The 27,138-nt window shown below is 48.5% G+C and overlaps 1 protein-coding gene and 1 long non-coding RNA gene across 6 annotated transcripts in view; one reads left to right on the top strand and one right to left on the bottom strand.

Annotated features, from left to right (window-relative positions):
* The window catches only part of FLT3 (fms related receptor tyrosine kinase 3), a 238,801-nt gene that overhangs the window by 196,068 nt on the left and 15,595 nt on the right, over positions 1-27,138 (top strand). For all 5 annotated transcript variants that reach the window (XM_063951725.1, XM_063951722.1, XM_063951724.1 and 2 more), the window contains one exon: positions 9,741-9,859. In XM_063951725.1, coding sequence (XP_063807795.1) covers positions 9,741-9,859 — 119 coding nt within the window. The remainder of the gene's footprint in view (positions 1-9,740; positions 9,860-27,138) is intronic.
* Positions 9,757-27,138, bottom strand: part of LOC135003315 (uncharacterized) — a 57,506-nt gene continuing 40,124 nt past the window's right edge. Inside the window, exons 3-5 of the long non-coding RNA XR_010204346.1 lie at positions 23,678-23,759; positions 16,068-16,184; positions 9,757-9,846 (exon numbers count right to left, since the gene is read on the bottom strand). This is a non-coding gene — a long non-coding RNA (uncharacterized LOC135003315). The remainder of the gene's footprint in view (positions 9,847-16,067; positions 16,185-23,677; positions 23,760-27,138) is intronic.

The following is a 27,138-nucleotide window of genomic DNA, read 5'->3' as shown; positions in this document are numbered from 1 at the left end:
TCAGTGCGCAGTGGGCTCACTCGCAAGTAGACCCCTGGATCCTTCAGATAATATTTCAGGGGTACAAATTGGAATTCGAGACGTATTCCCCTCGCCGTTTCCAAAAGTCTGTTTTACCGACGTCTCCCGCTGACAGGGAGGCAGTTTTGGAAGCCATTCACAAGCTGTATTCCCAGCAGGTGATAATCAAGGTACCCCTCCTGCAACAGGGAACGGGGTATTATTCCACACTATTGTGGTACCGAAGCCAGACGGCTCGGTGAGACCGATTTTAAAATCTAAAATCTAAAATCTTTGAACACTTGCATACAGAGGTTCAAATTCAAAATTGAGTCACTCAGAGCAGTGATTGCAAACCTGGAAGAAGGGGACTACATGATGTCTCGGGACATCAAGGATGCTTACCTTCATGTCAAAATTTACCCTTCTCACCAAGGGTATTTCAGGTTATGGTACAGAACTGTATCAGTTCGGACGCTGCCGTAGGGATGGTCCACGGCACCCCGGGTCTTTACTGAAGTAATGACCGAAATGATGATATTCCTTCGAAGGAAGGGAATTTTAGTTATCCTTTACTTGGACGATTCCCTGATAAGGGTAAGATCCAGGGAACAGTTGGAGATCGGTGTAGCACTATATCAGGTAGTGTTGCGGCAGCACGATTGGATTTTCAATATTCCGAAATCGCAGCTGATTCCGACGACTTGTCTTCTGTTCCTAGGGATGATTCTGGACATAGTCCAGAAAGAAGGTGCTTCTCCCGGAGGAGAAAGCCAGGGAGTTATCCGAGCTAGTCAGGAACCTCCTAAAACCGAACCAAGTCTCAGTGCATCAATGCACAAGGGTTCTGGGTAAAAATGGTGACTCCCTACGAAGCAATCCCATTCGGCAGATTCCACGCACAGTGGAACCTTCTGGACAAATGGTCCGGGTCGCATCTTCAGATGCTTCAGCGGATAACCCTGTCACCAGGGACAAGGGTATCCCTCCTGTGGTGGTTGCAGAGTGCTCATCTTCTAGAGGGCCGCAGATTCGGCATTCGGGACTGGGTCCTGGTGGCCACGGATGCCAGCCTGCGAGGCTGGGGAGCAGTCACACAGGGAAGGAATTTCCAGGGCTTATGGTCAAGCCTGGAGACATCTCTTCATATAAACATTCTGGAACTAAGGGCCATTTACAATGCCCTAAGTCAAGCGAAACCCCTGCTTCAGGGTCAGGCGGTATTGATCCAATCGGACAACATCACGTCAGTCGCCCACGTAAACAGACAGGGCGGCACGAGAAGCAGGAGGGCAATGGCAGAAGCTGCAAGGATTTTAGCTGGGCGGAAAATCATGTGATAGCACTGTCAGCAGTGTTCATTCCGGGAGTGGACAACTGGGAAGCAGACTTCCTCAGCAGACACGACCTTCACCCGGGAGAGTGGGGACTTCACCCAGAAGTCTTCCACCTGATTGTAAACCGTTGGGAAAAACAAAAGGTGGACATAATGGCGTCCCGTCTAAACAAAAAACTAGACAGATATTGCGCCAGGTCAAGGGACCCTCAGGCAATAACGGTGGACGCTCTGGTAACACCGTGGGTGTACCAGTCAGTGTATGTGTTCCCTCCTCTGCCCCTCATACCAAAAGTACTGAGAATCATAAGAAGGAGAGGAGTAAGAACTATACTCGTGGTTCCGGATTGGCCAAGAAGGACTTGGTATCCGGAACTTCAAGAGAGGCTCACGGACGAACCGTGGCCTCTACCTCTAAGAAAGGACCTGCTCCAGCAAGGGCCTTGTCTGTTCCAAGACTTACCGCGGCTGCGTTTGACGGCATGGCGGTTGAATGCCGGATCCTGAAGATCCCTACCCTGGTCAAGGCCAGGAAAGACGTAACCGCAAAACATTATCACCGCATTTGGCAAAAATATGTTGCGTGGGGTGAGGCCAAGAAGGCCCCTACAGAGGAATTTCAACTGGGTCGTTTCCTCCATTTCCTGCAAACAGGACTGTCTATGGGCCTAAAATTAGGGCCCATTAAGGTTCAAATTTCGGCCCTGTCGATTTTCTTCCAAAAAGAACTGGCTTCAGTGCCTGAAGTTCAGACATTTGTAAAAGGGGTGCTGCATATACAGTCTCCTTTTGTGCCTCCAGTGGCACCTTGGGGATCTCAATGTTGTGTTGAGTTTCCTAAAGTCACATTGGTTTGAACCACTCACCACTGTATACTTAAAATATCTCACATGGAAGTGACGAGTTAGCCCTGGTTTCAGCCAGGCGTGTGTCAGAATTGGCGGCTTTATCATATAAAAGCCCTTACTTAATATTTCATTCTGAAAGGGCAGAATTGAGGACTCGTCCTCAAATTTTCTACCTAAGGTGGTTTCTGCATTTCACATGAACCAACCTATTGTGGTGCCTGCGGCTACTAAGGACTTGGAGGATTCCAAGTTGCTTGACGTGGTCAGGACCCTGAAAATACATGTTTCCAGGATGGCTGGAGTCAGAAAATCTGACTCGCTGTTTATCCTGTATGCACCCAACAAACTGGGTGCTCCTGCTTCTAAGCAGACGATTGCTCGTTGGATTTGTAGTACAATTCAGCTTGCACATTCTGTGGCAGGCCTGCCACAGCCAAAAAATAAGATTTTACTTACCGATAAATCTATTTCTCATAGTCCGTAGTGGATGCTGGGGACTCCGTCAGGACCATGGGGAATAGCGGCTCCGCAGGAGACAGGGCACAAAAGCAAGCTTTTAGGATCACATGGTGTGTACTGGCTCCTCCCCCTATGACCCTCCTCCAAGCCTCAGTTAGGTACTGTGCCCGGACGAGCGTACACAATAAGGAAGGATCTTGAATCCCGGGTAAGACTCATACCAGCCACACCAATCACACCGTACAACTTGTGATTTGAACCCAGTTAACAGTATGATAACAATGAAGTAGCCTCTAAAAAAGATGGCTCACAACAATAATAACCCGATTTTTTTGTAACAATAACTATGTACAAGTAATGCAGACAATCCGCACTTGGGATGGGCGCCCAGCATCCACTACGGACTATGAGAAATAGATTTATCGGTAAGTAAAATCTTATTTTCTCTAACGTCCTAGTGGATGCTGGGGACTCCGTCAGGACCATGGGGATTATACCAAAGCTCCCAAACGGGCGGGAGAGTGCGGATGACTCTGCAGCACCGAATGAGAGAACTCCAGGTCCTCCTCAGCCAGGGTATCAAATTTGTAGAATTTAGCAAACGTGTTTGCCCCTGACCAAGTAGCTGCTCGGCAAAGTTGTAAAGCCGAGACCCCTCGGGCAGCCGCCCAAGATGAGCCCACCTTCCTTGTGGAATGGGCATTTACATATTTTGGCTGTGGCAGGCCTGCCACAGAATGTGCAAGCTGAATTGTACTACAAATCCAACGAGCAATAGTCTGCTTAGAAGCAGGAGCACCCAGCTTTTTGGGTGCCTACAATATAAACAGCAAGTCAGACTTTCTGACTCCAGCCGTCCTGGAATTATATATATATATATATATATATATATATATATACATTTTCAGGGCCCTGACAACGTCTAGCAACTTGGAGTCCTCCAAGTCCCTAGTAGCCGCAGGCACCACAATAGGTTGTTTCAGGTGAAACGCCGACACCACCTTAGGAAGAAACTGGGGACGAGTCCGCAGTTCTGCCCTGTCCGAATGGAAAATCAAATATGGGCTTTTGTAAGACAAAGCCGCCAATTTTGACAATCGCCTGGCCGAGGCCAGGGCCAACAGCATGGTCACTTTCCATGTGAGATATTTCAAATCCACAGATTTGAGTGGTTCAAACCAATATGATTTGAGGAATCCCAACACTACGTTGAGATCCCACGGTGCCACTGGAGGCACACAAGGGCTGTATATGCAATACTCCCTTGACAAACGTCTGGACTTCAGGAACTGAAGCCAATTCTTTTTGGAAGAAAATCTATAGGGCCGAAACTTGAACCTTAATGGACCCCAATTTGAGGCTCATAGACACTCCTGTTTGCAGGAAGTGCAGAAATCGACCTAGTTGAAATTTTTTCGTGGGGCCTTCCTGGCCTCACCCACGCAACATATTTTTACCACATGTGGTGATAACGTTGTGCGGTCACCTCCTTCCTGGCTTTGACCAGGGTAGGTATGACCTCTTCCGGAATGCCTTTTCCCTTAGGATCCGGCGTTCAAACCGCCATGCCGTCAAACGCAGTCGCGGTAAGTCTTGGAACAGACAAGGTCCCTGCTGGAGCAGGTCCTTTCTTAAAGGCCGATGCCACGGTTCCTCTTGGAACAGACATGGTACTTGCTGAAAGCAAATCCCTTCTTAGCTCCCGAGGCCATTAGTCCTCTGTGAGCATCTCTTGAAGTTCCGGTTACCAAGTCCCTCTTGGCCAATCCGGAGCCACGAGTATAGTTCTTACTCCTCTATGTCTTTTAATTCTCAATACCTTGGTTATGAGAAGCAGAGGAGGGAACACATACACCGACTGTTACACCCACGGTGTTACCAGGACGTCCACAGCTATCGCCTGAAGGTCTCGTGACCTGGCGCAATACCTGTCCCATTTTTTGTTCGGGCGGGACGCCATCATGTCCACCTTTGGTCTTTCCCAACGGTTCCCAATCATGCGGAAAACTTCCCGATGAAGTTCCCACTCTCCCGGGTGGAGGTCGTGCCTGCTGAGGAAGTCTGCTTCCCAGTCGTCCACTCCCGGAATGAACACTGCTGACAGTGCTATCACATGATTTTCCGCCTAGCGAAAAATCCTTGCAGTTTTGCCACTGCCCTCCTGCTTCTTGTGCCGCCCTTTCTGTTTACGTGGGCGACTGCCGTGATGTTATCCCACTGGATCAATACCGGCTGACCTTGAAGCAGAGGTCTTGCTAAGCTTAGAGCATTATAAATTTGCTCTTAGCTCCAGTATATTTATGTGGAGAGAATTCTCCAGACTTGATCACACTCCTTGTGTGACTGCTCCCCAGCCTCTCAGGCTGGCCTCCGTGGTCACGAGCATCCAATCCTGAATGCCGAATCTGCGGCCCTCTAGAAGATGAGCACTCTGTAATCACCACAGGAGAGACACCCTTGTCCTTGGATATAGGGTTATCCGCTGATGCATCTGAAGATGCGATCCGGACCATTTGTCCAGCAGATCCCACTGAAGAGTTCTTGCGTGAAATCTGCCGAATGGAAGCGCTTCGTAATAAGCCACCATTTTTTACCAGGACTCTTGTGCAATGATGCACTGACACTTTTCCTGGTTTTAGGAGGATCCCGATTAGCTCGGATAACTCCCTGGCTTTCTCCTCTGGGAGAAACACCTTTTCCTGGACTGTGTCCAAAATCATCCCTAGGACCAGCAGACGTGTCGTCGGAACAACTGCGGTTTTGGAATATTTAGAATCCACCCGTGCTGTCGTAGAACTACTTGAGATAGTGCTACTCCGACCTCCAACTGTTCTCTGGACCTTGTTCTTATCAGGAGGTCGTCCATTTTCTTTGAAGACGAATCCTCCTTTCGGTCATTACCTTGGTAAGGACCCCGGGGTGCCTTGGACAATCCAACGGCATCGTCTTGAAACTGATAGTGACAGTTCTGTACCACGAACTTGAGGTACCCTTGGTGAGAAAAGGCAAATTTTGGGACATGGAGGTAAGCATCCCTGATGTCCCGGGACACCATATAGTCCCCTTGTTCTTTGCTATCACTGCTCTGAGTGACTCTATCTGGATTTGAACCCTTGTAAGTGTTCAAATTTTTCAGATTTAGAATAGGTCTCACCTAGCCTTCAGTATCACCATATAGTGTGGAGTAATACCCCTTTCCTTGTTGTCGGAGGGGTAATTTTATTATCACCTGCTGGGAATACAGCTTGTGAATTGTTTTCAATACTGCCTCCCTGTCGGAGGGAGACATTGGTACAGCAGACTACAGGAACCTGCGAGGGGGGAAACCTCTCGACATTCCAATCTGTACCCCTTGGATACTACTTGTAGGATCCAGGGGTCCTGTACGGTCCCAGCGTCATGCTGAGAACTTGGTAGAAGCGGTGGAGGGCTTCTGTTCCTGGGAATGGGCTGCCTGCTGCAGTCTTCTTCCCTTTCCTCTATCCCTGGGCAGATATGACTCTTATAGGGACGAAAGGACTGAGGCTGAAAAGACGGTGTCTTTTTCTGCAGAGATGTGACTTAGGGTAAAAAACGGTGGATTTTCCAGCAGTTGCCCTGGCCACCAGGTCCCATGGACCGACCCCAAATAACTCCTCCCCTTTATACGGCAATACATCTTTGTGCCGTTTGGAATCTGCATCACCTGACCACTGTCGTGTCCATAAACATCTTCTTGCAGATATGGACATCGCATTTACTCTTGATGCCAGAGTGCAAATATCCCTCTGCGCATCTCGCATATATAGAAATGCATCCTTTAAATGCTCTATAGTCAATAAAATACTGTCCCTGTCAAAGGTATCAATATTTTTAGTCAGGGAATCCGACCAAGCCACCTCAGCTCTGCACATCCAGGCTGAGGCGATCGCTGGTCGCAGTATAACACCAGCATGTGTGTGTATACTTTTTAGGATATTTTTCAGCCTCCTATCAGCTGGCTCCTTAAGTACGGCCCTATCCGTAGATGGTACCGCCACTTGTTCTGATAAGCGTGTGAGCGCCTTATCCACCCTGAGGGGTGTTTCCCACCGCGCCTTAACTTCTGGCGGGAAAGGGTATACCGCCAATAATTTTCTATCGGGGGAAACCCACGCATCATCACACACTTCATTTAATTTATCTGATTCAGGAAAAACTACAGGTAGTTTTTTCACCTCACACATAATACCCTTTTTTGTGGTACTTGGAGTATAAGAAATATGTAACACCTCCTTCATTGCCCTTAACGTGTGGCCCTAAAAGAAAATACGTTTGTTTCTTCACCGTCGACACTGAAATCAGTGTCCGTGTCTGGGTCTGTGTCGACCGACTGAGGTAAATGGGCATTTTACAGCCCCTGACGGTGTTTGAGACGCCTGGACAGATACTAATTTGTTCGCCGGCCCTCTCATGTCGTCAACCGGCTTGCAGCGTGTTGACATTGTCACGTAATTTCCATAAATAAGCCATCCATTCCGGTGTCGACTCCCTAGAGAGTGACATCACCATTACAGGCAATTTGCTCCGCCTCCTCACCAATATTTTCCTCATACATGTCGACACACACGTACCGACATACAGCACACACATAGGGAATGCTCTGATAGAGGACAGGACCCACTAGCCCTTTGGGGAGACAGAGGGAGAGTTTGCCAGCACACACCAAAAGCGCTATAAATGTATATAAACAACCCTAGAAGGTGTTGTTTACTATATATGCGCTCTTAATATATAAATATCGCCAATTTATGCCCCCCTTCTCTTTGTTACCCTGTTTCTGTAGTGCAGTGCAGGGGAGAGTCCTGGGAGCCTTCCTCACCAGCGGAGCTGAGCAGGAAAATGGCGCTGAGTGCTGAGGAGAATAAGCTCCGCCCCTTTTCCGGCGGGCTTCTTCTCCCGGTTTTTAATAAACTGGCCTGGGTTAAAATACATACATATAGCCTTAATGGCTATATGTGATGTATTTATTTTGCCACTAAAGGTAATTATATTGCTGCCCAGGGCGCCCCCAGCAGCGCCCTGCACCCTCCGTGACTGAGTCAGTGAGCCGTGTGACAACAATGGCGCACAGCTGCAGTGCTGTGCGCTACCTTCATGAAGACTGTGGAGTCTTCTGCCGCCTGTTTTCCGGACCTCCGTTCTGCCGTCTCTTCAGCGTCTGTAAGGGGGATCGGCGGCGCGGCTCCGGGACGAACCCCAGGCTGACCTGTGTTCCGACTCCCTCTGGAGCTAAGTGTCCAGTAGCCTAAGACTCCAATCCATCCTGCACGCAGGTGAGTTGGAAATCTCTCCCCTAAGTCCCTCGATGCAGTGATCCTGTTGCCAGCAGGAATCACTGAGATTGAAACCTAAAAAAAAACTTTTCTAAACAGCTCTTTAGGAGAGCCACCTAGATTGCACCCTCTCGGACGGGCACAAAAACCTAACTGAGGCTTGGAGGAGGGTCATAGGGGGAGGAGCCAGTACACACCATGTGATCCTAAAAGCTTGCTTTTGTGCCCTGTCTCCTGCGGAGCCGCTATTCCCCATGGTCCTGACGGAGTCCCCAGCATCCACTAGGACGTTAGAGAAATCTTAAAATGCCCATTCCACAAGGAAGGTGGGCTCATCTTGGGCAGCTGCCCGAGGGGTCTCGGCTTTACAACTTTGCCGAGCAGTTACTTGGTCAGGAGCAAATACGTTTGTAAAATTCTACAAATTTGATACCCTGGCTAAAGAGGACCTGGAGTTCTCTCATTCGGTGCTGCAGAGTCATCCGCACTCTCCCGCCCGTTTGGGAGCTTTGGTATAATCCCCATGGTCCTTACGGAGTCCCCAGCATCCACTAGGACGTCAGAGAAAATAAGAATTTACTTACCGATAATTCTATTTCTCGTAGTCCGTAGTGGATGCTGGGCGCCCATCCCAAGTGCGGATTGTCTGCAATACTGGTACATAATTATTGTTACCAAAAAATTCGGGTTATTGTTGTAGTGAGCCATCTTTTCTAGAGGCTCCTCTATTATCATGCTGTTAACTGGGTTCAGATCACAAGTTGTACAGTGTGATTGGTGTGGCTGGTATGAGTCTTACCCGGGATTCAAAATCCTTCCTTATTGTGTACGCTCGTCCGGGCACAGTATCCTAACTGAGGCTTGGAGGAGGGTCATAGGGGGAGGAGCCAGTGCACACCAGGTGATCCTAAAGCTTTCTTTAGATGTGCCCAGTCTCCTGTGGAGCCGCTATTCCCCATGGTCCTTACGGAGTCCCCAGCATCCACTACGGACTACGAGAAATAGAATTATCGGTAAGTAAATTCTTATTTTTTCAGAGAAACTCAGTAGAGCTCCCTGCAGTGCGTCCAGTCTCACTGGGCACAATTCTAAAATTGGAGGGGGAGGGGCATAGAGGGAGGAGCCAGTTCACACCCTTTCAAAGTCTTAAAGTGCCCATGTCTCCTGCGAATCCCGTCTATACCGCATGGTTCTATGATGACCCCAGTATCCTCTCGGATGTATGAGAAACTAAGATTGTTAAATTAGGGACAGCTGTCAGCTATGGTCATGATCAGGGCTGCTGGGAGATCTATTGGGCTACTAGAGGACACCATCAACCATTCTGGGGCATGGCCTTGCCCTTTTTCCAATAGTAGGCCCTCGTTATATACTGTGCCACCCACTTAAGGGTATGGCTTTCCCGTTTTGGCAGCTTGCCCCCCTAAACAGGCTGGCCCGGATCCCCTTTTTTAATGTTCTGATCTTTGGTGAGGATTGAGCTGATCTTGAAGATATCAAAAGACTGTCTTGATTGTCCCTTAAGTTCAGAGTCAAAAGATTGTCATAAGACATACTGTGAATTATTTTTTCATTTTAAATTGTAATCAATACAAAATGAATTCCTTATTCCATTTCCTTGTATCACCAGATAATTAATATGGAAAATAAATGAGAAAGTGAACACAACTAGTTACAAATAATACTACTTTTATTTGGCCAAGGCATGTAGGATAATCTTCAAAAAATATTTTTCATACAAGTTCTAATATTTGAACAAATTTTGATGTACGATATCCAAAGTGAACCTATTTTTTTCTAAAGAGCCAGAACTGTGACGTCAATAAGTAACTGCTCCTATACCTGGCTTAATACTGGCCAGGAACATGAGAAAAACCACCGGGACCTGTCTCCTGGATGCACTGAGATCCTGCAAATCAAAGGTATAAATATGTAAATCAAGAGAACGGATATTTTTGTTAAAAAAACAACAACTCTTTTTTATTCTATATAGTAAATGTAAAAGTATGTTGGCTTATGTAAAGCAGCTTTACACACTCATGATATACTGTATATTGAAATATTCTGTTACTTTGATAGAAGTTGAGATGTATTGTAGTATCATTAGCTGTATTTCTGATTGCAAACTATTGTTCTGTTATCAGTCACTTGCAAAAGGTGTACGAAAGTGAGTTTCCATTAAATGTCCTAAGGGCCGAAGCCTTTGCATGTACACCTAGTTGCCAGTCTCTGAAAGAATCCTATCATTAAACCTCAACACATACTAAATAAACACTAAATGCTAAATAAACACTGCAAACTAACTTAATCAAATTGTCTTTCCGACAAGACGGCAGCTTCCGACAATTATTGAATACACCCCTATATCCTGGTGCCTCACTCATTCTGTACCCATGCCCAGGGACTAAGGCTGCCGTGAGATCTGCACACCGGGCCTAATTCAGATCTGATCGCAGCAGCAAATTTGTTAGCTAATGGGCAAAACCATGTGCACTGCACGGGAGGCAGATATTAGATGTAGCCGTGCTCATCTTACTGCGATGGAGCATGCTACACTGTGGCATGCTGCATAGCATGCCAGGCTGTGACTATTCGCTGTCAGCAAATGCTTAATTAATTCCATTTGGAATTAATGGAGCGATCGCCAGCTGCAAAAAGTCGCAGACTGGCATGCAGTGCACATGGATTTGCCCATGAGCTAACAAATTGGCTGCTGCGATCAGATCTGTATTAGGCCCAACTGCTGCTGCTGTGCCACAGTAAGTGGATTGTCTGTTACTTCCTTTCCCTGTCACCCACTGCCTCTCACGATCATGCGCTACATCAGGCCTAGCCAACCTGTGGCTCTCCAGCTGTTGTGAAACTACAATTCCCAGCATGCCCAGCCACAGTTTTGCTATTAGGGAATGCTAAAACTATGCCAGGGCATGCTGGGTTGTGTAGTTTTTCATAACAGCTTGAGAGCCGCAGGTTGGCCAAGCCTGCTCTACATCACCCACTGGATTCACCCACTTCCCCCCAGTCACCCATTCCCTGGGCATTACCCACTGCCTCCTCCCCTGTCACCCATTCTCTGGCATCATCCACTTCCTCCCCCAGTCACCGATTCCCTGGATGTAACCCAGGGACGTGCAGTCAGGGGAGGCAGTGCCTCCCCTGTCATTAATGATTGAAATAATACAAAGAAGATACTTATGGCACATATTTTGTGCTATAAGTATCATCTTTATATTATGTAATTAATTTTAATACTTTAAATTGGTTTTGGAGGCACTAATAGCAGTGCCTCCCGTTGACAATGGGAACGGGAAAATGCGGGGGGCGAGGCCAAGCACTTGGGCTGTAAAAGCCCATTAAAAAATATGCTGAAAGCGGCACTTCTATAAGTGCCGCGTTGACAGGGAGGCAGCTGTGATTGGACAGTGGATCCAGTCCTGGATCCACTGTCCAATCACCCATGCGTCGCGGCGGGCGGAAGTGGCAGTGGGACTCGGCAGCAGAGCCAGATTACAGGGGGGTGCATAATCCGGAGGAGAGTGTGCGCTTGATTCATTGCCACTGCCCCTGGCCACTGCAGGAAGGGTGAGTCCGCCAGCGGCTTCCACCGTCGCTTACCCAGCGGGACACATCCCTTCCCAGCCACAGCTCAGGCGGCAGTGGCGGCGGGTTCCCCAGCGCAGTTCACATAGGAAGAGGGTGAGTCCACCAGCGGCTTCCACCGCCGCTCACCCAGCGGGACACATCCCTTCCCACCCCCAGCCACAGCACCCACAGTTCAGGTGGCAGTGGCGGCGGGTTCCCCAGCGCACCTTAGATAGAAGCAGTGCACAGGAGGATTGGTCCATACACGGCCAATCTTCACTGTTAATCCCACCACAATTACAGCGGTGTGGTGGGTTCAATATAGCGCATCCTTTGCTCCCCGTCCCTGCGCAGCGGCTGGCGGTTGTGTAGAGCGCTGTATTAGCACACAGCCGCTCACCACCGCCAGCCGCATGCCGCTCACCGCCGCCAGCCACCCGCCACCAGCTGCCCGCTGTCGCCAGCCACCCGCCACCGCCAGCAGCCCACCGCTCACCGCTGCCAGCAACAAATGAGGTAATGTTACCCTGCTGTCACCTCTCTCCCTGTCGTTACTGTCCCTGTCCCTACTGTCACTCTCTCTCCCTGCTGTCACTGTCGTCACTCTCTCTCCCTGTCGTCACTGTCTCTCCCTGTCATCACTGGCTCTCCCTGTCGTCACTCTCTCTCCCTGTCGTCACTCTCTCTCTCTGTCGTCACTCTCCCTGTCTTCCCTGTCGTCACTCTCTCTCCCTGTCGTCACTCTCTCTCCCTGTCGTCACTCTCTCCCTGTCGTCACTCTCTCCCTGTCGTTATTCTCTCTCTCCCTGTCGTCACTCTGACTGTCCCTGCTGTCACAATTTCAGCTCATTCAGTGTGCTATAATGTGAATTTCGGCTCATTCAGTGTGCTACAATGTGAATTTTGGCTCATTCAGTGTGCTACAATGTGAATTTCGGCTCATTCAGTGTGCTACAATGTGAATTTCGGCTCATTCAGTGTGCTACAATGTGAATGTTGGCTCATTCAGTGTGCTACAATGTGACTGCTCATTCAGTGTGCTACAATGTGAATTTCGGCTCATTCAGTGTGCTACAATGTGAATATCGGTTCATTCAGTGTGCTACAATATGAATTTCGGCTCATACAGTTTGCTACAATGTGAATTTCGGCTCATACAGTTTGCTACAATGTGAATTTTGGCTCATTCAGTTTGCTACAATGTGAATTTTGGCTCATTCAGTGTGCTCCAATGTGAATTTCGGCTCATTCAGTGTGCTCCAATGTGAATTTCGGCTCATTCAGTGTGCTACAATGTGAATTTCGGCTCATACAGTTTGCTACAATGTGAATTTTGGCTCATTCAGTTTGCTACAATGTGAATTTTGGCTCATTCAGTGTGCTCCAATGTGAATTTCGGCTCATTCAGTGTGCTCCATTGTGAATTTCGGCTCATTCAGTGTGCTACAATGTGAATTTCGGCTCATTCAGTGTGCTCCAATGTGAATTTCGGCTCATTGTGTGTGCTGTAATGTAAATTTCAGCTCATTCAGTGTGCTACAATGTGAATTTCGGCTCATTCGGTGTGCTACAATGTGAATGTCGGCTCATTCAGTGTGCTACAAAGTGAATTTCGGCTCATTCAGTGTGCTACAATGTGAATGTCGGCTCATTCAGTGTGCTATAATGTGAATGTCGGCTCATTCAGTGTGCCACAATGTGAATTTCGGCTCATTCAGTGTGCTACAATGTGACTGTCGGCTCATTCAGTGTGCTACAATGTGAATGTCGGCTCATTCAGGGGTATATTTACTAAGGTCCCGATTTTGACCGATTTTGCGTTTTAAGTGTCATCTCGGGAATTTACTAAGCACAAATCTCGGCAGTGATGAGGGCATTCGTATTTTTTTTGAAGTCCAAGAAAAAAAATACGAATGAATACACCATCGGTCAAATACGCCTGTTATTTGATAGAACTCGGTCATTTACTAAAATTTGTATTTCACAAACACTGCCGGCAATAGCCAATCACTGCCGTGAATAAATACAAATCGTAAAAAAAAGCAGTTTTAAAATAGACCTGCTTTTTTTTACCGTGTTCTGATAGGCATGCACGGATCCGTGAGATCCGTGCATGGTTATCAGTGGGAAGGGGTGGGAAAGTGTTAATTTAAAAAAAAAAAAATACGTGTATCTTTGAGCCGGTCCTGGTTGACAAAATATGGGGAAATACGGTGAGGTTACTTTCGGTCAACCGCTGACCGCAAAGTTCCCACCATTGGATACAATGGAGCGCATAGGCGCTACATTGTATCTCTGCCGTGTGCTGCCTGACAGACACTACAGGAGCACACAGCCAATCAGGAGAGTGCCACGACGTGGCGCTCCCTGATTGGCTGAAGGGACCCTCTTTTACAGGAGTCAGGGGGGGTCCTGGCAGTCGGGGAAAGGGGTCCCATGTGTAAACATGGGACCCCTTTCAGTGCGTGGTCGGGTTTTTTGTTTTGCCAAGTACGTGGATTAATACAAAGAATACAAGATACCCTGGATTATGTGAGTATAATTTTTTCACAGGTACCCCAAGGATTCTACATGGAGAAGAGGACCGAGCCTCGTGGGAACATAGGTAAGTATGTATGTTTGGAGGTGTGCATGTATGTAATAAACTTATACTGTCACGGTGTGTGTGTCCTGTTTTTTGGGGGGTATTTTTTTAGTAGTAGTACTACAGGTACCAGCGGGCCCGGTTTTCCACCGCATGCTGGTACTTGTGGTTCTACAAGTACCAGCTTGCGGGGGAGGCTTGCTGGGACTTGTAGTACTGCTACTAAAAACAATATTCACATTTTTTTCAAAAGGCTATCAGCCCCCCATCCGCCGCCCTTGGATGGGGGGGACAGCCTCGGGCTTCACCCCTGGCCCTTGGGTGGCTGGAGGGGGGGACCCCTTGATTTAAGGGGTTCCCACTCCTCCAGGGTACCCCGGCCAAGGGTGACTAGTTGGGTATGTAATGCCAGGGCCACCGGGACCAGTATAAAAGTGTCCCCCGGCTGTGGCATTATGTACCTGGCTAGTGGAGCCCGGTGCTGGTTTCAAAAATACAGGGGTCCCCTACGCTTTTTGTCCCCCGTATTTTTGGAACCAGGACCATGCGCAGAGCCCGGTGCTGGTTTATGAACTATGGGGGAAACCCTGTAATTTCCCCCCCCATATTTTGTCAACCAGGACCGTCTCAAAGAGCCCGAGGCTGGTTATGCTTAGGGGGGGGGGGGGACCGCACGCATTTTTTTTTTTAGATTTGTAACAATGTTATTTTTTTTATGAAAGGTGCACAATGAAGCCCTGCACGGATCTCCCAGATCCGGACGAGATTCATTGGGTTAATGTCGGCAGTGTTTTACTATTCACTCCCGTAAAACACTGCCAAAAAATACGAATGACATCGACATCGGAAAACACGAAAATGCAGAATACGACAGCTTAGTAAATTAGTCGTAATAAATTCAAAAAGTTGCGAATTTACACTTTCGATGTAATTCGTGTTTGAACTTTAACCTCATTCTGAAAAATACGAATTTTAGTAAATATACCCCTCAGTGTGCTACAAAGTGAATTTCGGCTTATTCAGTGTGCTACAATGTGAATTTCGGCTCATTCAGTGTACTACAATGTGAATTTCGGCTCATTCAGTGTACTACAATGTGAATTTCGGCTCATTCAGTGTGCTACAATGTGACTGTCTGCTCATTCAGTGTGCTACAATGTGAATGTCGGCTCATTCAGTGTGCTACAATGTGAATGTCGTCTCATTCAGTGTGCTACAATGTGAATTTCGGCTCATTCAGTGTGCTACAATGTGAATGTCGGCTCATTCAGTGTGCTGCAATGTGAATTTCGGCTCATTCAGTGTGCTACAATGTGAATGTCGGCTCATTCAGTGTGCTACAATGTGAATGTCGGCTCATTCAGTGTGCTACAATGTGACTGTCGGCTCGTACCGTGTGCTACAATGTGAATGTCGGCTCGTACCGTGTGCTATAATGTGAATTTCAGCTCGTACCGTGTGCTATAATGTGAATTTCAGCTCGTACCGTGTGCTATAAAGTGAAAGGGGCACCAGTGCTAGATAGTATAAGGGGTTCTACTACACTGGACATACCCCCTATTGGGTGACCACGCCCCCTTTTCTGCATAATTGCATCCTGGACTTTTGCATACCCCCACTTCAAAATTTCCACTTCGACCACTATATATATATATATATATATATATATATATATATATATATATCTCTGTCTATCTATCAGTGCCTCCCCAGCCAATGACCTCACTGCACGTCACTGGTGTAACCCACTGCTTGCCCCTGTCCTCCATTCCCTGGCATCACCCACAGCCTGTCACTGTCATCTGCTTCTCCATGTCACCCACTGCCTCTCCGTCTACCACTATCCTCATCACCCACTGCCTCACCCTCTGCCTCTCTCCTGTGTCACTGTCTCCCAATCACCCTGTCACTTCTGTCATCCTCTGTCTCTCCAAGGCATCACCCTCTCTTCGTTATATACGTACCCCTGTCATGATGCCTCTGTGTCATTTTGTTCTTGGTCCGCCCATGACTGTACCTACTGTAAGTGAATGAATAACTGTTTGGGACAAGTATGGCCCTAAACGGATTTAATTCAACAGCTGAGACAATAGAGAAAAAGAATGGGTAGTTAGTTAGAAAACAGGGAAATAGCATTAGCATGACTTCTACAAATAGGTACTATTTTAGGTACTTCTAGTATGGCAATCAGGAAAGTTTGCTTATCAGACTTTAATTGCAGCTCTCCTTACATACTGTAGTTTCAACTGTTTGTATATGAGTTATAAATAGTGTAGTGGATGTTTTTTTTTCAGTCCACATCTGTCACTAGGGAGATAACCCCACTGTTGTCAGTTTATGGGGTCTATTCATGAAGCAGTGATAAGGGGTGTAGTATGGTATGCCGGCGGCCGGGCTCCCGGCGACCAGCATACCGGCGCCGGGAGCCCGACCGCCGGCATACCGACAGTGTGACGAGCGCAAATGAGCCCCTTGCGGGCTCGCTGCGCTCGCCACGCTGTGGGCACGGTGGCGCGCTACGCGCGCCACACTATTTTATTCTCCCTCCAGGGGGGTCGTGGACCCCCACGAGGGAGAATTTATGTCGGTATGCCGGGTGTCGGGATTCTGGCGCCGGTATACTGTGCGCCGGGATCCCGACATTCGGCATACTGAAGACCACCCGTGATAAGTGTGGAGAAGTAAGCCATTGGAGAAGTTGAACATGGCAACCAATCAGCACTGAAGTAACATTTATAATTTGCATACTATACAACTGTACGGAGCAGCTGATTGGTTGCCATGGGCAATTTCTCCACAGGCTCACTTATCCACTCTTTTCACTGCTTCATAAATAGACCCCTATGACAGCCGTGTCACTAAGGAGATAAACCTCACTGTGCTCAGTCTGTTACATCAGCATCACTAGGGAGACAACACCCACTTTGCTCAGTCTGTGACATCAGTATCACTAGGGCATCAATCCTTCTCCCCTCCAACCTGTGCTCAGTCTATGACTGAGTATATATTAGAGATGTGCGGCGGCACTTTTCGTGTTTTGGTTTTGGTTCTGGTTACATGCTCGTGTTTTGGATCTGGATTGGTTTTGAACACCTCACAATATTGTTTTTAGGCCAAAAGGTTGCACCAAGGTGGCTGTATGACTAAGCTAAGCGACACAAGTGTGCGGCACAAACACCTGGTCCATCTAGGAGTGGCACTGCAGTGTCAGACAGGATGGCGCTTAAAAAAATATAGTCCCCAAACAGCACATCATGCAAAGAAGTAAAAGAGGTAGCACCACTGCAATGGACTGGACTTATACAGCAGCACTGGACATATAGCAACAGAGGACACCACCACTGTGACTGGACTGATGCAGCAAAAGACACCACCACTGGACTGATGCAGCACAAGACAGCACCACTGGACTGGACTTAAACAGCAGCACTGGACATATGGCAGCAGAGGACACCACCACTGTGACTGGACTGATGCAGCATAAGACACTAGATTGGACTGAGCAGCACAAGACAGCACTGGAATTGCCACCCCACTTTCACTTACATCCTAGAGGATGCTGGGGTCCACAATAGTACCATGGGGTATAGACGGGTCCACTAGGAGCCATTGGCACTTTAAGAGTTTAACAGTGTGGGCTGGCTCCTCCCTCTATGCCCCTCCTACCAGACTCAGTCTAGAAAATGTGCCAGGAGGAGCCGGTCACAGCTAGGGGAGCTCCTAGAGCTTCTTTAGTTTTATTTTTTTTCTAAGAGTAATTTAGGCACAGGGAGGCTGCTGGCAACAGCCTCCCTGCTTTGAGGGACTTAGGGGGAGAGTAGTGTCCGCCCTGCGGGGTTTGAACCACTATCTCCGCTGACAGGACACTGAGCTCCTGAGGGTGATGATCGTTAGCCACCCCAGGCAACCGCTAACTCCCGTAGCATGCCGCCACCCCCTAACAGACCCAGAAGAATATCGGTGGCGAGTGAGTCACCTGCCCCCCTGACAAGCGGGGAGCCGGTGTGAAGATGGCAGCAACAGGGTGGGAGAACGGTATGGACCGCGCTCCGGAGGCTCAGCGGTACATTGTGTGGCGCTGTGAGGGGCACCCTGAGCCAGCGCCTATGCCCTACACTGGTCACTCTTGCTATCAGGGACCTCGGTAACGCTGCCAGCACCATTCCTCAGGCCAGTATAAAGAAGGAAAGTGCGGGAAGAAGCGCCATGATCAAGGGGCGGAGCTTCTCAGAGCGGACCAAGCAGTGCCATTTTCCTGCCTGCGGACCCTCTACAGTGACACTGACAGGGAGAGCTGTCCCTCCACACAACTCCAGCTATCCTGTGCGGTACCAGGGGGTTGTAGAAGGTGGGTGGCTGTGTAATTACTGTGTAGTTATTAAGGAACACAGTCAGTCAATGCTAGGTAGTGATATTGTCTCTACCTAGGGAAGCGCTGTGTGTGTGCTGGCTCTCTGAAGGATTTGGGGGGAAACTGTGTCTGACATTTTCCTGGCTGAGTGTGTATGTATGCTTCTCACATAACCATGTTCAGGGATTCTGTGTCTTATGCTGCATGCTTCTTCTCCAGAAGAGTCCATTTCCTGTACCCAGGAATGTAATGTTTTGTCTCAGATTCCTGTTACTGAGCCAGAATGGCTAGCTTCTATTAAGGGACTCTGAGATCTCTATCAGTGTAGCCCATACTGAAACTGAAACTCAGGTTTTAAAGCATATGGCAGGGTGGTCAGGTTCCATTTCTATCCCTTCAAAAGCCTCTAGCATGTACCCTCAGAAATGTGCACTTGCCCAGATTATGCAGGATGACACGGATACTGACTCCGACACAACAGACGGTGATGGGAATGTGCTGAGGGGGGCGGCTGATGATCGAAGCCATTAGAGATAGACACCACCTGTGCAGGATGAGGAGCCTTACTTCACAGACAATAAGAAAGCCTTGCTGACCTTCCCTGCGTCCATATAAACGCTATATTTGTTAAATCCTGGGAAGAGTCGGAGAAAAAACTCCAGATTCCCAAAAGGAATAGGAAAAGTTGGGAGACCCCTCCCATAGTGGACGCATCTGTCTCCAGGCTGTCAAAAAAGGTGGTTTTACCTGTCCCGGGTTTTACCGCGTTAAAAGAACCAGCTGATCGTAAGATTGACACTACGCTCAAATCCATATACACTGCTTCAGGGGTAGCGTTAAGGCCTACTATTGCCTGTGCATGGATTTATAAAGCTATAGTAAAGTGGTCAGGCACTGTATTAGAGGGTTTAGATACACTGGATAGAAGTGATATTGAACTGTTTTTACGTAACATACAGAATTCTGCGTGGTTCATGGTAGAATCAATGAAGGATCTGGGTACGCTGAATGCAAGATTATCTTTCATGTCTGTCTCAGCTCGCAGGGGACTCTGGCTACGCCAATGGTCTGCCGACGCGGAATCCAGGAAGAGTGTGGAGAACCTACCCTACACATGTCAGGCTCTATTTGGGGAAGTGTTGGATGCGTGGATTTCCACGGCTACCGCAGGGTAAGTCACCTTTTCCTCCCTCAGCTCCGCCTTCTTCGAAGAAACCCTTTTCTTCATCTGCATCACAGTCCTTTCAGGCCGCTAAGACAAAAAAGTCCAAGCCTCCTACCACCTTCTTTAGAGGAGGTCGTGTAAAATCCAAAAAACCTGCACCTGCAGGTTCCCAGGACCAGAAGCTTGCTTCTGGTGCGTCAAAATCCTCAGCATGACGGTGGACTGCACAGCCTGGAGGACGGACAGGTGGGAGCCAGACTCAGATGTTTCAGCCATGACTGGGTGTCATCTGGCCTGGATCCCTGGGTACAGGACACTGTGTCCCAGGGGTACAGACTGGAGTTTCAAGATCTCCCACCTCACCGATTCTTCAAATCAGGCATGCCAGCTTTAATGACAGACAGAGCTATCCTACAGGAAGCCATCCAAATATTGGAAAAGTCAGAGGTCATTGTTCCAGTTCCACCTCGTCAGCAAACCAAGGGTTACTATTCGAACCTTTTCGTGGTACCGAAACAGGATGGTTCGGTCAGGCCAATTCTGAGCTTGAAATCGTTAAACCCTTATCTAAGGGAGTTCAAATTCAAAATGGAGTCTCTGAGGGCGGTAATCTCAGGTCTGGAGGAGGGGGAGTCGCTGGTGTCCCTGGATATCAAGGATGCATACCTCCACATTCCCATTTAGCCACTGCATCAGGCTTATCTTAGGTTTGCACTGTTAGACAATCACTATCAGTTCCAGGCACTGCCATTCGGACTCTTCACTGCACCGAAGGTCTTCACCAAGGTGATGGCAGAGATGATGGTTCTCCTCCGCAGACAGGGAGTGATCATAATTCCATATCTGCACGATCTGCTGATAAAGGCATCGTCCAGGGAGAAGTTGTTATAGTCCATTGCTATCACGACTCATCTGCTCAAGGAGCACGATTGGATCCTGAATCTTCCAAAATCACATTTGGAGCCGACAAGGAGGCTGTCTTTCCTGGGGATGATCCTTGACACGGAGGTGCAGAGGGTGTTTCTGCCAGTGGAGAAAGCGTTGGTGATACAGACAATGGTCCGGGATGTCTTGAAACCTGCCCGGGTATCGGTTCATCAGTGCATTCGCCTTCTGGGGAAGTTGGTTGCCTCTTACGAGGCTCTGCAGTACGGAAGATTTCATGCTCGGTCTTTCCAACTGGATCTACTAGACCAATGGTCTGGATCTCACCTACACATGCACCAGAGGATACGTCTGTCACCGTAAGCAAGGATTTCACTCCTCTGGTGGCTGCAACTGCCTCACCTTCTGGAGGGCCGCAGGTTCGGGGTTCAGAACTGGATCCTTCTAACCACGGATGCAAGTCTCAGAGGTTGGGGAGCAGTCACCCAAGGGGAAACCTTCCAAGGAAGGTGGTCAAGTCAGGAATCCCTTCTTCCGATAAACATCTTCAAGTAGCACGCCTTCTGCAAAATTAGGCCATTCAGGTGCAGTCGGACAACGTAACGACAGTGACCTACATAAACCGTCAGGGTGGAACGAAGAGCAGAGCTGCAATGTCAGAAGTAACAAAAATCCTCTGGGCAGAAAGGCACGCGGTGGCGCTGTCAGCAATCTTCATTCCGGGAGTGGACAACTGGGAAGAGGACTTCCTCAGCAGGCACGATCTCCATCCAGGAGAATGGGGCCTCCATCCAGAGGTGTTCGCAGAAGTGACCGGTCGCTGGGGCGTACCTCAAATAGACATGGTGGCCTTGCATCTCAACAGGAAACTTCGGCCGTACTTTTCCAGGTCGAGAGACCCACAAGCAGTGGCAGTGGATGCCCTGGTGACACCGTGGGTATTCCAGTCAGTGTATGTGTTCCCTCTATTTCCGCTCATACCAAAAATTCTAAAGCTTGTAAAAAGAACAGGAGTTCAGTCGATCCTCATTGCTCCGGACTGGCCATGGTGGGCTTGGTACGCGGATTTGCTGGATCTACTGCTGGAAGATCCAAGGCCTCTTCCTCTTCGGGAGGATCTTCTACTTCAGGGGCTGTTCGCTTATCAAGACTTACCACGGCTACGTTTGACGGCATGGCGGTTGAGCGCCAGATCTTAGCTCGGAAAGGTATTCCGTGTGCGGTTATTCCTACCCTGATACAGGCTAGGAAGGAAGTAACGTCTAAACATTACCATCGAATTTGGAAAAAGTATGTGTCTTGGTGTGAATCCAAGACATTTCCTGCGGTGGAGTTTCAACTGGGACGGTTTCTCCTATTCTTGCAAGCAGGCGTGGATATGGGCCTGAGGTTGGGATCCTTAAAGGTCCAAATATCGGCTTTATCCATTTTCTTCCAGAAACAATTGGCTGCCCTCCCTGAGGTTCAGACCTTTTTGAAAGTGGTTCTGCACATCCAGCCTCCCTTTGTGGTGCTGACGGCCCCCTGGGATCTTGACGTGGTGTTGCATTTCCTGCAATCGGATTGGTTTGAGCCTTTACAGGAGGCTGAGGTCAAGTTGCTCACGTGAAAGGCTCTCACGTTGTTGGCCTTGGCTTCGGCGCGACGTGTGTCGGAATTGGAGCTTTGTCCTGTAAAAACCCCTATTTGATCTTCCATGAAGATAGAGCGGAGCTCAGTACAGGTTAGCAGTTCCTTCCTAAGGTTGTGTCAGCTTTTCATATCAACCAACCTATTGTGGTGCCAGTGGCTACTGACTCCCCAATTGCATCAAAGTCCTTGGATGTTGTGAGGGCTTTGAAGATCGAAGTGAAGAGGACTGCTCGTTCCAGAAAATCAGACTCTCTGTTTGTCCTTTATGATCCCAAGAAAATTGGGTATCCTGTTTCTAAGCAGACGATTTCTGATGGATCAGGTTCACTATCCAGCATGCATATTCTACGGCAGGATTGCCGTGTCCAAAATCTGTTAAGGCCCACTCTACTCGTAAGGTGTGTTCTTCCTGGGTGGCTGCCTGGGGTGTCTCGGCTTTACAGCTTTGCCGAGCAGCTACTTGGTCAGGGTCGAACACGTTTGCAAAGTTCTGCTAGTTCGATACTTTGGCCTCTGAGGACCTACAGTTTGGTCAAGCAGTTCTACAGGAGCCTCCGCGCTCTCTGTCCCGTTCTGGGAGCTTTGGTACATCCCCATGGTACTAATGTGGACCCCAGCATCCTCTAGGACGTAAGAGAAAATAGGATCTTAATTACCTACCGGTAAATCCTTTTCTCGTAGTCCATAGAGGATGCTGGGCGCCCGCCCAGCGCTTCGTTCTTCTTCTGTGGTTATATGGTTCAGTACTGCTTTGTTCTTGGTAAGTACTGCGTTTCGTTACTGGGTTTAGTAATGTTTCAGCTGTTGCTGTGTTTTCAGGCTAGTTAACCTGGATTGCCTTGTTTGTGTGAGCTGGTATGAATCTTGCCACTGTCTATGTATTTCCTTCTCTCGAAGTATGTCGTCTCCTTGGGCACAGTTTCTAGACTGAGTCTGGTAGGAGGGGCATAGAGGGAGGAGCCAGCCCACACTGTTAAACTCTTAAAGTGACAATGGCTCCTAGTGAACCCATCTATACCCCATGGTACTAATGTGGACCCCAGCATCCTTTACGGACTACGAGAAAAGGATTTCCCTCCCGCACAGACACTGAGGACGGAGACACGTCCTCTCGCTACTCTCTCCAATATCGGAGTGAAAATGGTGGCAACGCGTGGCTCCTTATGTGGAATCCAAAACCCGCGAGAATCCAACAGCGGGATGGTGACGTTTTGCCTCGTTCTGGTTTCCGAGTCAGGTGGGAAAAATCGAGCCGGGCTCGGGTAGTGAAGTTCGTGGGGGAGGGGTTCGGTTCTCAGGAAACCGAATCCGCTCGTCTCTAGTATATATGCATATATAACTAACGTTGTGGCTAAAATTTGGACAGAGGGCCAATTTCATGGACAGTGCAGTTTACATAAATTTATGGAAATGGAAAGTGAAATCCGTTTCATCCAGGGAAATATTATTCCTCACTCTAAATTGATAAAGCCGTGTATATCACCTGCGTGGCTACTGAAGTGCAGTGGGATTTTATCTTACAACTATCCGTGATAACTTACCTGCTTGAAATGAGTTTCAGCTATCCGTCCCCTTCCTTCTGTTAATTAAATATCCTGCAGCAGGTGTAATCTTGTAGAGGCTCTGTATTTAAGTGGAGTTGAATATAAACAATAAATACCAATGGGGCGTTTTTCACAAATATAACAGGTGATGGGATAGTCTATTTACGATTAAATGTCTCTGTATACACTGGCCAATTTAGAAAGCTTTGTGAATAGCCTTTGGTTAAAACAGTAAATTAGTTCTGCCTGGGGTGAGTGTATGGTAATGTTTGTGCAGATCTCACCTTCTTGAGGCAGAATGACTGTTATGGTTCAGCCCCTTCATTAGCTGAACTACTTGTGTTGCTGCAGGACGTCCTCCACCACGTCTACCCCAGGTCATGCATCACAATAAGGACTGAACACTCCCTCTCCTCTCTCTTGTTCCGCCTCCGTCCAGCCCTCTCCTATGAGTCCTCATGCATACCTCCCAACATTGAAAATTCTTTAAGTGGGTCATCTCACGCGCCAGAGGCGCATACTCATGAAAAGGGACACGGTCTATATAAAGAGGGGCGTGGCTTCACGGCAGCACCGCAATTGTGAACCACGCCTCCCATTTTCCGTCACTGTGGGAGCATGCCCAGTCCCTCTGGCACCCGTGAATAGACGCTGTGCACATGCACACAGCGTCTCTTCACCGCAGAGCAGCGAGTGACAGGAGCCTTGGACTGCCCCACCCCTATCGCAAGACACTGCGGCCCGCGGGTGAGACAGCAGGATAGTCCCCAAAAAATGGTACTGTCCAGCGAAAATCGGTACAGTTGGGAGGTATGCCTTATGTGAAGAGCTGGCTACTTTATTTTGGCATCCTCCATCTCCTCCTCTTTCCAGCCGACCAGCAGGGTTCAGCTCCAGCTGCAGGCACACAACAATACCTCATCTCTCTCCTAGTGATAGCATGGATTTCTGTCTCTCAGTTACAGGTACCTCATAACTCTCCCTTTAAAGCGCAGAGCAGTCTTTTTATAGAGTCCTCACAGGTGCCTCGTACTTCTCTCATTTAGTTCATATACCTCCCAACTGTCCCGATTTTGGCAGGACAGTCCCGTTTTTCACGGTCTGTCCCACCAGCGAGTCGCAGTGTCCCGAGGGTGGGGGGGCAGTTGGGAGATCCCCCTGTCACTTGCTGCTCTGAGTAGAGCACCGGTGAATAGATGCTTTGCGTATGCGCACAGCGTCTATTCCCCGACAGAAAGGGACAGGGGGCATGGCCAGCAGCTCACTGAGCGCTGTCCATGCCCCCACACTGACAAAAATGGGGGACGTGGTTTGCTAACGTGGCATTTGCTGTGAGGTCACGCCCCTTTCCATGAAGGCACGCCCCCTTAGAGCGAGGTCATGCCCCCAAGTTACTGTCCCTCGTACACATCAAAAGTTGGGAGGTATGAGTTCATATATTTACTGTACATTTAACATAGGGTATGAGATTTTAACACAGGCATTTTAACCAGGTGCCACACTATGCTCATGCTATGACATCAGCGTCACTAGGAAAATAGACCCCACTGTGCTCAGTCTGTGACATCAGCATCACTAGGGAAATAGCCCTCACTGTGCTCAGTCTATGACATCAGCGTCTCTAGGGAAATAGCCCTCACTGTGCTCAGTCTATGACATCAGCATCTCTAGGGAAATAGCCCTCACTGTGCTCAGTCTATGACATCAGCATCTCTAGGGAAATAGCCCTCACTGTGCTCAGTCAATGACATCAGCGTCTCTAGGGAAATAGCCCTCACTGTGCTCAGTCAATGACATCAGCGTCTCTAGGGAAACAGCCCTCACTGTGCTCAGTCTGTGACATCAGCGTCACTAGGGAAATAGCCCTCACTGTGCTCAGTCTGTGACATCAGCGTCACTAGGGAAATAGCCCTCACTGTGCTCAGTCTGTGACATCAGCGTCTCTAGGGAAATAGCCCTCACTGTGCTCAGTCTGTGACATCAGCGTCTCTAGGGAAATAGCCCTCACTGTGCTCAGTCTGTGACATCAGCGTCACTAGGGAAATAGCCCTCACTGTGCTCAGTCTGTGACATCAGCGTCTCTAGGGAAATAGCCCTCACTATGCTCAGTCTGTGACATCAGCGTCTCTAGGGAAATAGCCCTCACTGTGCTCAGTCTGTGACATCAGCGTCTCTAGGGAAATAGCCCTCACTGTGCTCAGTCTGTGACATCAGCGTCTCTAGGGAAATAGCCCTCACTGTGCTCAGTCTGTGACATCAGCGTCACTAGGGAAATAGCCCTCACTGTGCTCAGTCTGTGACATCAGCGTCACTAGGGAAATAGCCCTCACTGTGCTCAGTCTATGACATCAGCGTCTCTAGGGAAATAGCCCTCACTGTGCTCAGTCTATGACATCAGCGTCACTAGGGAAATAGCCCTCACTGTGCTCAGTCTATGACATTAGCGTCTCTAGGGAAATAGCCCTCTTTGTGCTCAGTCTGTGACATCAGCGTCACTAGGGAAATAGCCCTCACTGTGCTCAGTCTGTGACATCAGCGTAGCCCTCACTGTGCTCATTCTGTGACATGAGCAACACTAGGGAGACACCACCCACTTTGCTGTGAATGACATCAGTATCATAGTGCAACAATCCCTCCACCCCCGTGCTCAGTCTGTGACATCAGTATCACTAGTGCAACAATCCCTCCACCCCGTGCTCAGTCTATAGGGGGGTTCTCACGGAGCAATCGCTGCTTAAAATCTAAGCAATCTGGCTAGATTGCTTAGAATTTAAGTATGATCTGTCCGTGTGTACCACCCACAGCAATAGTTATGCGCAGCCCCGCACATCGCTATCGCTGGTGCTTGATTGGCCTGGCTCAATCTAGCACATCGCTCATTTCGCCCGCTGGGAGAAATGAGCGCCCCCCCCCCCCCGTCTCCCCCCGCACGGTCAGCACACATCTCTCCCTAAATCGGCCCTTAAGACATCAGCTCTCTTGACCTAGTTGCAACTGTTTGTATATGAGTTATAAATAATGTATTTGATGGTGTTTTATCTGTCACTAGGGAGATAACCCCACTGTTATCAGTCTTTGATATCAGCATCATTAAGGAGATAAAAGTCACTCTATTCAGTCTGTGACATAAGGGTCACTAGATAGATACCCTCACTGTTCTTGTTCACTGTTCTTCGCTACAGGATGAGGATGGTAAATTAGAATTATAGTTGTTCGTTAATTTACATTGGTAGGAGATCTAGTATGTAGGCATATGTTGCTTCCCTGGCCCACTTTGTGTAGTGGTCAGAACCCTTTTTGGTCCCCCAGGGGACCCTGGTCTTCCAACTATACAACTCTCAGTCTGTGGCTTCTTGCTGCTTCCATTCCCCTCCTCACATCATGTCAATGCCCCTGTGAAATGATCGATTTACAGTTTCTTATATAGCGCAGCACATTATGCATCTCCTGATACACTC

The sequence above is a fragment of the Pseudophryne corroboree genome, chromosome 2 (genome assembly GCF_028390025.1).
Source record: "Pseudophryne corroboree isolate aPseCor3 chromosome 2, aPseCor3.hap2, whole genome shotgun sequence".
Lineage (NCBI taxonomy): Eukaryota > Metazoa > Chordata > Amphibia > Anura > Myobatrachidae > Pseudophryne > Pseudophryne corroboree.
This window is presented reverse-complemented; position numbering and strand designations above follow the sequence as displayed.